Source organism: Haliotis rufescens, unplaced genomic scaffold (genome assembly GCF_023055435.1).
Source record: "Haliotis rufescens isolate VD_foot unplaced genomic scaffold, xgHalRufe1.0.p SCAF_10, whole genome shotgun sequence".
Classification (NCBI taxonomy): domain Eukaryota; kingdom Metazoa; phylum Mollusca; class Gastropoda; order Lepetellida; family Haliotidae; genus Haliotis; species Haliotis rufescens.
The window spans coordinates 6,107,304-6,120,027 of record NW_025963780.1 but is presented as its reverse complement, the minus strand read 5'-3'; the positions used below and the strand labels follow the sequence as shown (position 1 = coordinate 6,120,027).

Genomic DNA, 12,724 nt, shown 5'->3' with positions numbered 1-12,724 from the left:
TGTAGAATGGACATAAACGAACTGTTTCCTAATGTGTCTATGTTACTTGTACATTTTGCGGCCAAACTATTTGTTGTAGATTTTGCGGCCCTAAATTTACAATTGAATCGTTGCTCGTTTAGTTCTAACTGCAATTTATTACATTGACATTTACAGGTAACATTTTTTTTAAAATACAGTATTTCTGAATGCTATATTAACCTGTTGAACGAGCAAGAATTGTCGAGTTACTCTACAGTGTTAGTTCATTTTGCTTCGGACAGTGCCAGAGACCAAAACAAAACAGAGATTAAATTATGTAGCATCCTAGCCAGTCAAGGGAATGGTAAATGTGCTGTTATTCAGAGGATAAAGCTAGAAGTCAAGTCAGGATTTGTCATCAAATCCTATTCAAATAATGTTGTTTAGATACATGATCAAACGGCGGTCGGGTAGCTCAGTGGTTAAAGCGTTCACTCGTCACGCCGAAGACCCGGGTTCGATTCCCGACATAAGTGTGTGAAGCCCATTTTTGATGTCCCCCGCAGTGATATTGCTCCTATATTGCTAAAAGCGGCATAAAAACCATACTCACTCACTACAATGGATAAATCGAGTGAAACATGCATCTTCTGTTCAAAAGGGGCAATGGAAACTAGACAAAAACTGCAGAACCATCTTAAAATATAAACTGATACCTGTGTATATCATATTTTGCATCCTCGATTAGGGAAATATATTTTGTACTTATTCTGATAAAAGCCCTGCATCCTTTCGCTAACTCGTGTCGGCAGGGACGTCAGTACCTCCATCTCTCACTAATATCGGACAGAATTTCTCTCGCTCACGAGAGTTATTTGATTGGACGGCCATTTTACCATCAAGCATGGCGGCCATTGGCTCCAGGGACTTTATCGTGAAAGAAGGGATATAAAGTACACCACCTAATCGAGAATGATGGAACTGCCACATGAACATTTCATCAAAAGAAAAATGATTGTAAATGTGACTGAGAGAGAGAGAGAGAGAGAGAGAGAGAGAGAGAGAGAGAGAGAGAGAGAGAGAGAGTCATGATATCCTGACCATCCGATCCTTGGAGACGCCTCTTACGACCAGCAAACTTTAAGGCTGCTGGGGGCAATAATATTTAAAGTGCCAATGCATTAGCATTTGTTGGAATTTACTTCAACATCAATTGTTCTATTAAGTATATTGTCAGAAAATACAATAGATATTTGATGTCATCAAAGGAGAGGCACGGGTGGCCCTTTCTTTCTTTCTTTCTTGAATGGTAATGTTGGTTGGTAAGTTGTATATCGGGCGTCATAGCCAACAGTTCATAAGCGAATGAATTAGTGCAGGCAGAGAAAACATTTGCCTGCCGGTAACAGCACATCACAACCATGTAGACTCAGGGGATTTTAGTGAAGGGAATTATACAGCCTTCCCAGAGCCGTTAGTTTCGATAAGTCGTCCTCGAGCAACTTGTCGTCTGTGAGAATGCGGTTCCCAAACCAGGCATAGCGAGCCACAAATGGAGCGCGTTCTAATCTAGGTATAATACGTTTCATGTAATTCTCAACATGGGTCAGAGAAGTAGTGTGGGGGCAAGCAAACTCCGTCAACCAGACCTGTTTCTTGTAACGGTTGTGTACCGTCTCCAGGAACCGCATGTCATTGTCAACGCCGCAGGTGTAGCTGTGAACGGCAACGTAATCGACTTTACAGCCAGTGCACTCTTTGAAAAACTCGTCGAGCCATTTAAGATTTTCCATAAGACAGTTGGTGTTGTTAATGTTACATCGGGCTGGAGCGGGGCTGATGATTGATTTGCCCAGACCCGCAGCCTCCACTTGATGCCAGTGGGAGGCAGCCTCTTTTGGCGTCATGTGGCCTGGGTGTCTCTCGTTGGGTTCGTTAAAGCCAAGAACGTGGAGTGCGGAGCTCGGTATATTAAGTTGGTCGAAATTAGCTAGTCCCCTGACCATTGGTACAAACTCCCCTCTGGCAGGGCATCCCATCACCTGGACCTTGTCGTGCTGTGCAGTCCAGCTGTACCTGGCGTGGAGAGGTCAAGATAGTGAGTCGGTGAGTGAGTGATTTCAGTTCTAATGCTGCGAATATTATTACAGTTGCTTTTGGCATCTCGTTATCCGGGAATACTGCTATCTAGATGATTGTTCAGGAGATAAAGATTATGTGTTTTCAGATTGTCGGGAGGAATGGAGTATTCAATGCCCTGAAATGTTAACATTTGACACCTCCGGCCACCGGAAATGCCCTGCAATTTAACCATTTGAAACCTCAGGCTACCAGAAACGCCGTATGTTCCAAATGAAATTTCCGGAAACACTCACTTATATTAAAACATATGATCTTAGCCGGAGGTTTCAAATGTAAAGTTTTTCGGGCTCTATATTATTCTACCCACACATCACAGAGAAATATGACCTCACTCATGCGGATTTTATCCACTAAAATACAAACTGTCGCAGAAAATTCTTGAAAACTGACATGTTTCAGACTGTTGTGATAAAAAAAAACGAAAATTGCCATGCACGAAAAATGCATTGTTCCATATAAAATTCCAAGTCAACACCACCCAGTCCGTGAAAATGTCAAATGGTCGGCCCTTTAAGTTACCTTTAACCACCAATGTAGCACTTGAAGTGCGTTATACTATTTAAGCCCAGGTAATAAAAAGCTAAAATAGGCCACAGCACACGTACCACCAGCTGATGTCCGACAGTGTCTGCGTGTCGTTGCAGTGGTAGTGCTTCATGCTGATGCCGATGCCCTTCTTTGGCGTTGTTACGGCTGAAGCGATCAGTCCGGCAATACAGGTAACGATGGCAACCCTCCACGTCATGGCGGGAATTTCTGAAAGGAATCCATGGAATTAGTTTTGTCTACTGGTTAAAAAATATGAGATAGTTTACCACTTTGGTGAAATCACTTCCATTTGTGTAGATGTAGCAGCCTGAAAGCTAAAATCGAGGCGAGGTTTGGAAAACCAACGATCATTCGAACCCGACGCAACTAGGGCTATGCAAAAACACTTACTACTGAAAATGTTGAGCAAATGGTACAGCTACTTCCATCTAGTTTCTAAAACAATTGAAACACTGAAAGATTGAAGTAACCTTTGTTTTGTACTTATTTGGCAGTTATTTCGATAACCTAAGCAAGTAAATATTTATGCCTACGACCTGAGAGAAAAAGACCGGTGTTACGAGACCACAAACTTGACTTACCCAGCCTTTTCCTCCTTGGTGGCGATATCCAACAGTCCAAATTATATAAACTGAGGGACAAATTAAGGGATCTGTACCTCTCAGTTAATTAATCATATATTCAATTAAAACTATCTTCAGTAAGCGATATTATAGTAAAAACGTAAACTGTACTGGTGCTTAATTAGTCAGAATACTTTTACTTGTTTTTTGTTTATTTATAAAATATGATTTAATTTAAAACGTTTAAAAATTACAAAAGGAGTTCCGCATACTACACAACTGCTGATGGAAACCTTAGACATTTTACGTTTAAAGTTGAATTACTTTGCGATTTTCGGCCTAACTTTACATTTCAAACAAGGTAGGGATCATGTGCCTGCAAATCCATTTCATTCAACCAATTTATTTTTACACTCTTCAAAAAAAAAAAAAAAAAAAAAAAAGAAAAAAAGAGTGACTTTAAATATTAACTCACTCACTCACTCACTCAAAAAAAAGAAACGCACAGGTAGTATGGAGTTCAATGAACCTGACTACACACAAAAAAACGGTATATGAATTGGATATATGTTATTGGAAAACGATATGATATTCGACAAACCGTGCGTCAAAACGCAGCCATTGTCTATTTGCAATGTCTTAAACGGCATTGTTTTCACGCTTGTAAAAAAATATCATGGAAGAAATTGAAAACAGTAAAGCAAAATGCACGTGCAAGTTATGGCATTCGTAACTCGTGGTAGTGGCTATAAAAAGGAAAGCATAAGCCAATAAATTGTCATTCAATTGTTAACATTTTTCAAGTTTCGAAATTGGCGAGACTCAGGGCTGCCGATCGGAATATCGCCATAGGAAATATCCAAATTAAAGAGGGGAATCGCAGTCTTCTGTTGCACGCCACTTTACCGTCTACCACAGCACCATTTGCCACCTTTGTGACCGATACACACAGTTCAATTCTAAATGCAGGGCGTCCGAGAACCGGCCGTCCAAGAGTTACCACCCCTGCACGGGATCGCTACATACGTCATCGCAATGCCACAGCTACTGAGACTGGTTTGGGGAGGATATCGGACTAGACTGTCAGGATCCATCTTCGCGAGACTGGAATTCGATCCAGAAGACCAGTTATCATCCCTGTTTTGCAACAGATCCATCGACAGCGACGCTTGCGTTGATGCCATACCTTACATCCTTGGAATTTGAGAAACTGGAGACGAGTGTGGTCTAGCGATATGAATCACGATTTCTTTTTCACCGGCGAGATGAAGACGACGCGTTTAATATCGTCGTCGAAATGAGCGTCTTGTCCCACATCGTTTACGTGAATTCGACAATTTCGGTGGCGTTAGTGTCATTAGGGGCCATATCCTATCCCAGGAGATCTAACTTGGTTGTGGTTCAGGGACATTTACAGCTAATCGATACATGAGTGAGTGAGTGATGTAATGCTTTACGTCACATCGGCAATATTTCAGCCATATCGTGACGAGAAATTAGACATGAATTATACATATATTTAAACTTTATAAAAATCTGTCATCGAAGGACAGTATGAGAACTAGAATATCACAGATAAGATTTTAAAACTAGTTGCGGAACAATTAAAAGAATTAAGTATTAAGGAACAAAACAATATAAAAATGGGCTAGAGATCGTCAGTAACTAAAGGGAGATCACCACACCAGGGACCATGGGGACTTACGGTACCTTTGCTTCCTGCATGGACCCTGGCAGGATTTACACCATCCCTTCAGTCACTGGCGATTATATGCAAGTTTAGCCATTGAATAAAACTAACAAATATACTACGATTTAAAAGTCTGGTATGCATAAAAATACTACGAATGGTTTGGGACTTACATACCCTCTTAGGGGGACAATAATTTTACGCTACTTCAACCCCCCTCGAGGGTACAGCCACTCACAATCTAAGTTATTTATTAGCACTACCAATTTATAAAATAATACATTAAGCACGTCAAAATTTATGTACAAGTTCTATTTCTTTTAAAAAACGTAATATTAAATGAGAATTAACATCATTAAAAAGGTCCTTAACTGTTTTGACACTGAAATATTTATCCCTTGTGATGGAAAAATCAATACAGTCAAGCAGGACATGCTTGACCGTGATTCTTTCATCACAAGGGATGCAAAACGGAGGATCCTCACCATTTAAAAGATACTCATGTGTATATCTTGAATGGCCAATACGACATCGTCGCATAATGACCTCTTCAAATCTGGACTGACAGCCCAAGTAGGTGTAACCGATATTTGGTTTAATTTCATGTAATTTATTGATACCTACTTGGGCGTCCCACTTCTGTTGCATAAGATCTCGGATGTAAGATCGAATCATGGGTTTAAAATCAGTGTATGGGATCAGAAGTGGTGTCACAGATTTGTTGAGTGCTGCTTTAGCAGCAGCATCGGCCATTGTGTTACCAATAATTCCAACGTGGCTAGGTAACCAACAAAAGACGATGTCGTACTGGCCAGTCGCAAGATTATTAATTAATTCGAGAATCTGGATTAAAAGTGGATGTTTGGGTGACATATTTTTAATCGCCTGAAGGCATGAAAGTGAATCAGAAAAAATAATGAATTCTTTATGTTTAGATTGACGACTGACATATTTAAGTGCTGTAAAAATGGCGTTTGCTTCTGCAGTGAATATGGAACTGTTATCAGGTAAACGTGAAGATATTGTTCTGGATCCAATGACAGTGGCACTAGCAACTGCGCCACCATCCTTGGATCCATCTGTAAATATAGATTTAAAAGTGTCATAATTGTTTCTAAGTTGGTGGTATTCTTGTTGGTAAATTAATTGGTTAGTATCTGATTTCTTTAATTTTGTTAATGTAAGGTCAACCTCTGGCCGTACCATTTGCCAAGGAGGTGTTGAAAACAGTTGAGTAGGAGCTATATCTTGGAGTTTAATATTGGAAGCAAACAAGGCAGACTGGATTCTGATTCCGAGTGGTGGAACAAGAGAAGACTTTTTATTGTAAATATCTTGGTAAAGAGGATTGAAGACGCAATTAAAAGCTGGATTGGACTGATTAGAATATAATTTAGTGACATATTGTAAAGATAATTTTAGACGGCGTTGTTTGAGAGAAGGCTCATCTGCTTCTATATAGAGACTGTGAATTGGAGACGTTCTAAAAGCTCCAAGACAAAGCCTCAGACCCTGATGATGTATCGTATCTAGTTTTTGTAAATTACTTTTGCAGGCTCCACCATAGATGATGGAGCCATAATCAAGTTTGGAACGAATTAGTGACCTGTACAAGTGTAAGAGGGTTGTTTGATCCCCTCCCCACTTTGAATTAGAAACAACTTTTAATAGATCGAGTGCCTTCAGGCATTTAGCTTTAAGGTATTTAATATGCGGGAGAAAAGTTAAGTGATGATCAAAAATAAGTCCCAAGAACTTGGCTTCCTTAACAACTTTGATAGGAGTGCCATTCAGAAATAGTTCAGGGTCCTTATGCGGTTTATATTTTCGGCAGAAATGTATGCAATTAGTTTTTGATTTAGAAAATTTAAACCCGTTTTCTAGACACCACTTGTTAATTTTATTAAGACATAATTGTAATTGCCTTTCAATTGTGTGCATATTTTTACCCCGACAAGATAGATTAAAATCATCCACAAAAAGTGATCCATCAACTGAATCATTTAAAACTTTTGACAAACTGTTAATTTTTATACTGAATAAAGTGACAGACAAAATGCTGCCTTGTGGGACACCCTGATCCTGATTATAATGATCAGACAGGGTAGAACCCACGCGGACTTGAAATTGCCTGTCTGTTAAAAACTGTGATATAAAATGAGGCAGACGGCCTCTTAATCCAAAATCATGAAGATCTTTTAAAATACCATGTTTCCATGTTGTATCGTAAGCTTTTTCTAAATCGAAAAAGATCGATACAGCATGTTGTCTATTTACAATGGAATTTTTAATGAACGATTCTAAACGCACTAAATGATCGATAGTACTTCTGTTCTTCCGGAAACCACACTGTATATTGGTAAGAAGATTATTTGTTTCCAAGTACCACACTAATCGATTATTTACGATGCGTTCCATCGTTTTACAAACACAGCTAGTTAAAGAGATAGGGCGGTAATTTGATGGATCAGAATGATCCCGCCCAGGTTTGGGTATTGGTATAACAATGGCATTATGCCATGAAGGTGGAAACGTCCCTGATGTCCAAATGTCATCGAATATAGTCAACAAAGTTTCAAGGCATGATTCTGGCAAGTGTTTCAGTAGCTGATAATGAATATTATCAGCGCCTGCTGCTGTATCATGAGCTTGCCCTAAGGCAGTATGTAGCTCATGTAGTGAAAATACCTCATTGTAATCTTCACCATTATCAGATGTAAAATTTACTTTTTTCTTTTCCTGTTGAAGCTGATATTTTTGAAATTCAGGAGCGTAATTAGATGAAGAAGAATGATGAGATAAAGTTTCACCAATGCTATTGGCAATGGCAGATTTATCAGTTAACAAAGTATCGCCATCCTTCAGATGGTTAACTGTAGAATGTGATCCCTTGCCTTTGATCTTTTTAATCATGTTCCATACCTTGGACATAGGGGTACGAGAGTTAATTTTGGAGACATAAGTCCGCCAGGATTGACGTTTATTTTGCTTAAATAGACGTCTTGCCTTGGCATTTGAAATTTTTACAATATTTAAATTATGGACAGTGGGATGTTTACGGAAGTACTTCTCCGCCTTCTTACGACATTTCCTAGCTTGTTTGCAAGTGTCATCAAACCACGGTTTACGAACACGTGGGTTGATCGAGGACTTAGGTATTGATTCATCAGCAATTTCATTCAGTAGATCTGAGAACATCTGAATCGGGTCAGTAACATTCTGAAAAGACGTAGGTTGTAATTTATCTTTGCATAAAGATTGAAATAAAAGCCAATCAGCCTTCACAAAATTCCATCGAGGTGAAGGTGGATCATCAGCAGGATTAATTGGTTTAAGCACCGTGGGGAAATGGTCACTTCCACATAGGTCATCATGGACGGACCATGAGAATTCATTCAACAACACTGAATCCGTCAAAGACAGATCTAATGATGAATACGTACCAGTTGCAGGGTGTAAGTAGGTGTCCGAGTCATCGTTAAAGATGCAGAGGTCATTATCAGAAACAAAATCCTCGATGACTTTACCCTTTTGATTAATGGTTGAACATCCCCATAAAGGATTATGACCATTTAGATCACCCATGATGAGACAGGGCTTTGGGAGCTGGTCGTACAATTTTTGGAGATCATTACGCTGAAGATTTGAGGATGGAGGAATGTATAAGGAGCAAAGTGTGAAGGCAATATGCAGTGTAAGTCTAACTGCAACAGCTTGCATATTCGTGTCAAGCGGAACAGGACTGTGAACAACGCCCCGCCGCACCAAAATAGAAGCTCCTCCAGTAGCTTTATCTCCCGGAGGAGAGAAGGAATGATACGAACTATACTGCCTTAAATCAAATTTGTCGGTTGTTTTAAGGTACGTTTCTTGTAAAGAAATTGCTGATGGACAAATATCAGTTGATAATAATTGCAGTTCGTTAAAATTGTGCCTAAGTCCTCGGCAATTCCATTGAATTAGATTCGAATGATTCATGGTGGTTCTACCGGAGATCGTTCACGTAAACGTGAAGAGGAGTCACCACTGTTGTGGTGTGAAGATGGGGTGACATCCATCTCAAGAGGCTCAAAGTAATTGTGAACATCTACAGATGTTTCAGTGAGAGTAGGGATCTTTGTAGAAATTTTCTTGTTTTGTTTCTTCTTTTGTTTTTTGGGCATTTCAGTTGATGGTTTGTTGGTAGCTGGTATATCAGGAGTGGGTGTAGATGGGGCCACAACCTGAGTCACAATGATAGAATCTGAAGACATTTCACCTGGGCTGACAGAATGAGTTGTTTGACTGTCACATGATGTTGTCAGAGGCAGCGGGTGTTCAGAATGTGTCCACGTCAAGTCTGTCTGACATTCTATAGATCTACTGGTTGAAGGGCGAGAGACAGCAGCAGCAGCAGCATAAGAGTGTTTGGATGAAGGTGTCCGGCTATCATAGAGTTTTTTCGCATCAAAGTAACTGACGTTGTTTTGACATTTGATTGTCAAAATGTCTTTTTCACGCGTCCAAAAAGGACAGGATTTTGATGACGCTACATGTTGACCCTTACAATTTGTACATTTCAGGTCTGCTGTACAGCCTGAACCATCATGATTTCCACCACAACGGTGGCAAACAGTCGGACGATCACATGATTTTGAGCCGTGCCCAAACTTCTGACATTTGTAACACCGGAGTGGATTGGGGACATACACCTCCACTCCGATGTTAAAATAGCCTGCCTTAATAGATTGTGGAATTGTGGAAAGAGAAAAGGAGAACAAATAAGTATTTGTTGGAATGAAATTTTCACCATCTTTTCTATTGAAACGTTTCACTGATGTGACATTCTGTGATTTAAGTTCTTCCAAAATGTCATCTTCTGACATTTCAGCCAGGCAACGAGCTCTGTCGCGGATGATCCCTCGACTCGAATTCAACGTTCTGTGTTCAGAAACAACAACTTCTGTGTTAGCAAAGCTAGTACATTTTAAAAGATTAATAGCCTGCTGTCTCCGTGCACACTCCACCAAAAGAGAGCCGCTCCGGAGCCGTGAAACATTCTTCACCTCACCACAGATACCTTCAATGGCTTTAGATATTGCAAAGGGATTGATTTTCAAAGGTAGTTGATTATGTGATTCCACTACGATAAACCGAGCCCAAGAATTTGAAGTTCGTGAAATAGAAGCATCGTCGTCAGATGAGAAAATCTCAGCTTCCAGACGTCTCTTCTTGTCAGTGCGGTTTGAACCAGAATGATTGTGTGCCATGATGAAAGTAATTGATTCAGCACCCCTGCTCCCCACCCACCATGGAGTGCTACAAAGAGCGATGTTTTCCTGCACCGGATCTCCAACATGCAAACATCAGGGATACAGAGGTGTTATACTCCAGTAAAAACAACATGAATAGCTGCATTTGTCTAACAAATAAAATGCCAGGCTGGTCCGGCCCATGACAAGAAATTGAAGACATACAGAACTCAGAGGTCGAAAGTACCAGATTGGCCCATGAGCCACCGCCTTCTGGCGTAAGACTCTAGGCAATGTATTCAATCCAAAAGTTAGAATATACACAAGTTATGGACGGCCAAGGCCAAAATATACATTAAAATACAACACACGTGTGCATATACAATATTACGCACAGGGCCTGGCATGACCAGCCGATTGATAAGACCGGGCCCATCTTACCACCCGTCTAGGCGAAGTAAGGGTCGAAGTAGTGTGTTGGGCAAAGGAACACAGTTCCAGGAACCAGTGCCCTCAACTACCAGACTCCCGTCCTCCGCCGACACAGGGACGCAACCCACGGCAAACGGGCTGCCCACTTTGGTCGCCTCTTACGACCAGCAATGGGGTGCTGTGGAAATATTCTACCCCGGTTCCACACGGGGGAAGAGCTATTAGCGCTACCCAGCACTCACCACGAGGAGGTTGCTCTTCACGAGTGCCTAATCGATACATGAATCAAATTCTTCAACCTCACCTTCTTCGAATCATTGACCGCCAGAGGGAGCTGTTTCAACAGGACAACGCTCCACCGCACACAGCTCGTGTCACGGTAGACTATCTTCATAATGCCAACATGAACGTTTTGCCCTGGTCGTCGAGATCTCAACCCATGGAAAACCTCTGGGATGAACTCGATCGACGTGTACGTCAACGTCAGAACACGCCACAGACACTCCCACAACTGGCCAATGCGTTACGAGTAGAATGGCACAGAATTCGTACACTTATCCAGTCCGTACCGAGCAGATGCAGAGCCGTGATTACTGCCCGGGGCGGTCACACGAGATACTGAGTTCAGCGCAACCTTGTGGCCTTATGTGACATGACAATGAACAGTTTTCAATGTCTTTGTACAACGAGAACATGTGACTATCGAGCTCCACATTTTCTATAATATTAAATCAAATATATCGACTTTATTAGGTACACTATATTTACTAAAAATCTACCTGTGCCTTTCTTTTTTAGAAGAGTATACACATATTACCTAGCACAGATTACTTTTTACTAACGGTTGTAGGAATCAGTGATGGTTAAATTGACATAATCAAATTCAACATACAACTTTCAATTTCATAAAAAAATAAATCGGTATACTTTCTTTTGCCCTTTAGTATTTTATTTTACAAAGGATACTTCTAATATATTGACATATGTTCTACAAGTACCTAAAAGGAGGTGATCTGCACGATGAGATCAATAAAAATAGAAATAAAAGTAGAGACCCTTTGTTGTTTGTTTGTTTAACGCCGCACTCAGCAATACTCCATCAAAAAGACGTCGGTCTGTAAATAACTGAGTCAGGACCAAACAATTCAGTGACTTACATCATGAGCATAGATCTACGAAATTGGGATACGATGACATGCATCAACCAAGTCAGCGAGCCTGACCACGCGATCCCGTTAGTCGCCACTAACGACAAGCTGGGTTGTAGAAGACCAGGTATAAAACGAAAAATAATTGATGTAAAATGAAAATGTCGGTCGGTAAGAACAATTTCCCCCTGTCACAAAAATGAGGATGAAAGGACAATCCACCACCTCTTACCATGAACATCACAACTTTCCATAAACCATAACTGTGTCCTATCTTACCCTTCATCAAAATGGTCGGAGATTAGTATCTACAGGAAGCGCGATGAGATTGCGTTTTCGGAGACACTGAAGAAGTAGTAGTAGAAGTCAAATTAGGGAGGGGATAGCTTACTGTCACCAGTATAGTAGAGGTTAATTCTGCTCATGCCTGGAATGTGTGACGCCCGTTCATTCTATCCCCCATTATAATGATGCTGAAATATTGGTAAAACTGGCGTAAAACATTATGCTGTTTAACTGATTGTGCAAAAACAAACCTGTCATACTCACAGGGATTTCTCTGTTGTGACATACAGTAAAACTCTAGATCTGGGTTTGGTCAGACTGATCCTGTTGATAATCAGAGACTGCAAGATAGCACATAGACTGTGTCCAGTTTTGGTTGACTATACATATAAGTCAAGGCCAGGCGGTCACATTTTGACCTGGGACAAAATGGCCGCACCTCGAGCCAGGTTGTTCAATTGTCTCAGTCTTGACAACAGTGCATTTAAGGCAGTACATTCTAAGACACGCTTTTCAGGGTAAACTGATATAAGATCAGGCTTGATTGTGTCTATATGTTGCTTATCTGTCCCCAGGCCAACCTTGTAAACAGAACAGATGGGTTCCTCGTCTTATCAGTGCTGAACTTAAACAAGGTAGGCGCTACGTACTCTGAGTAATATTTGCTCGATCGTGATGGCAAACATTCAGCTTGTCTGTTATGATTATGATAATAATCTATGC

The 12,724-nt window shown here is 40.6% G+C and overlaps 1 protein-coding gene across 1 annotated transcript; it reads right to left on the bottom strand.

Annotated features, from left to right (window-relative positions):
* Positions 1 to 1,400: 1,400 nt before the first annotated feature.
* LOC124148062 (alkali-sensitive linkage protein 1-like) lies at positions 1,401 to 12,497 on the bottom strand. Its single transcript, XM_048391600.1, has 3 exons — positions 12,253 to 12,497; positions 2,709 to 2,859; positions 1,401 to 2,037 (listed from the first exon to the last, which is right to left on the bottom strand). The coding sequence occupies exons 1-3, from the start codon at positions 12,257 to 12,259 to the stop codon at positions 1,401 to 1,403; spliced, it is 795 nt and encodes a 264-aa protein (XP_048247557.1). The 5' UTR covers positions 12,260 to 12,497.
* Between the last annotated feature and the right edge of the window lie 227 nt (positions 12,498 to 12,724).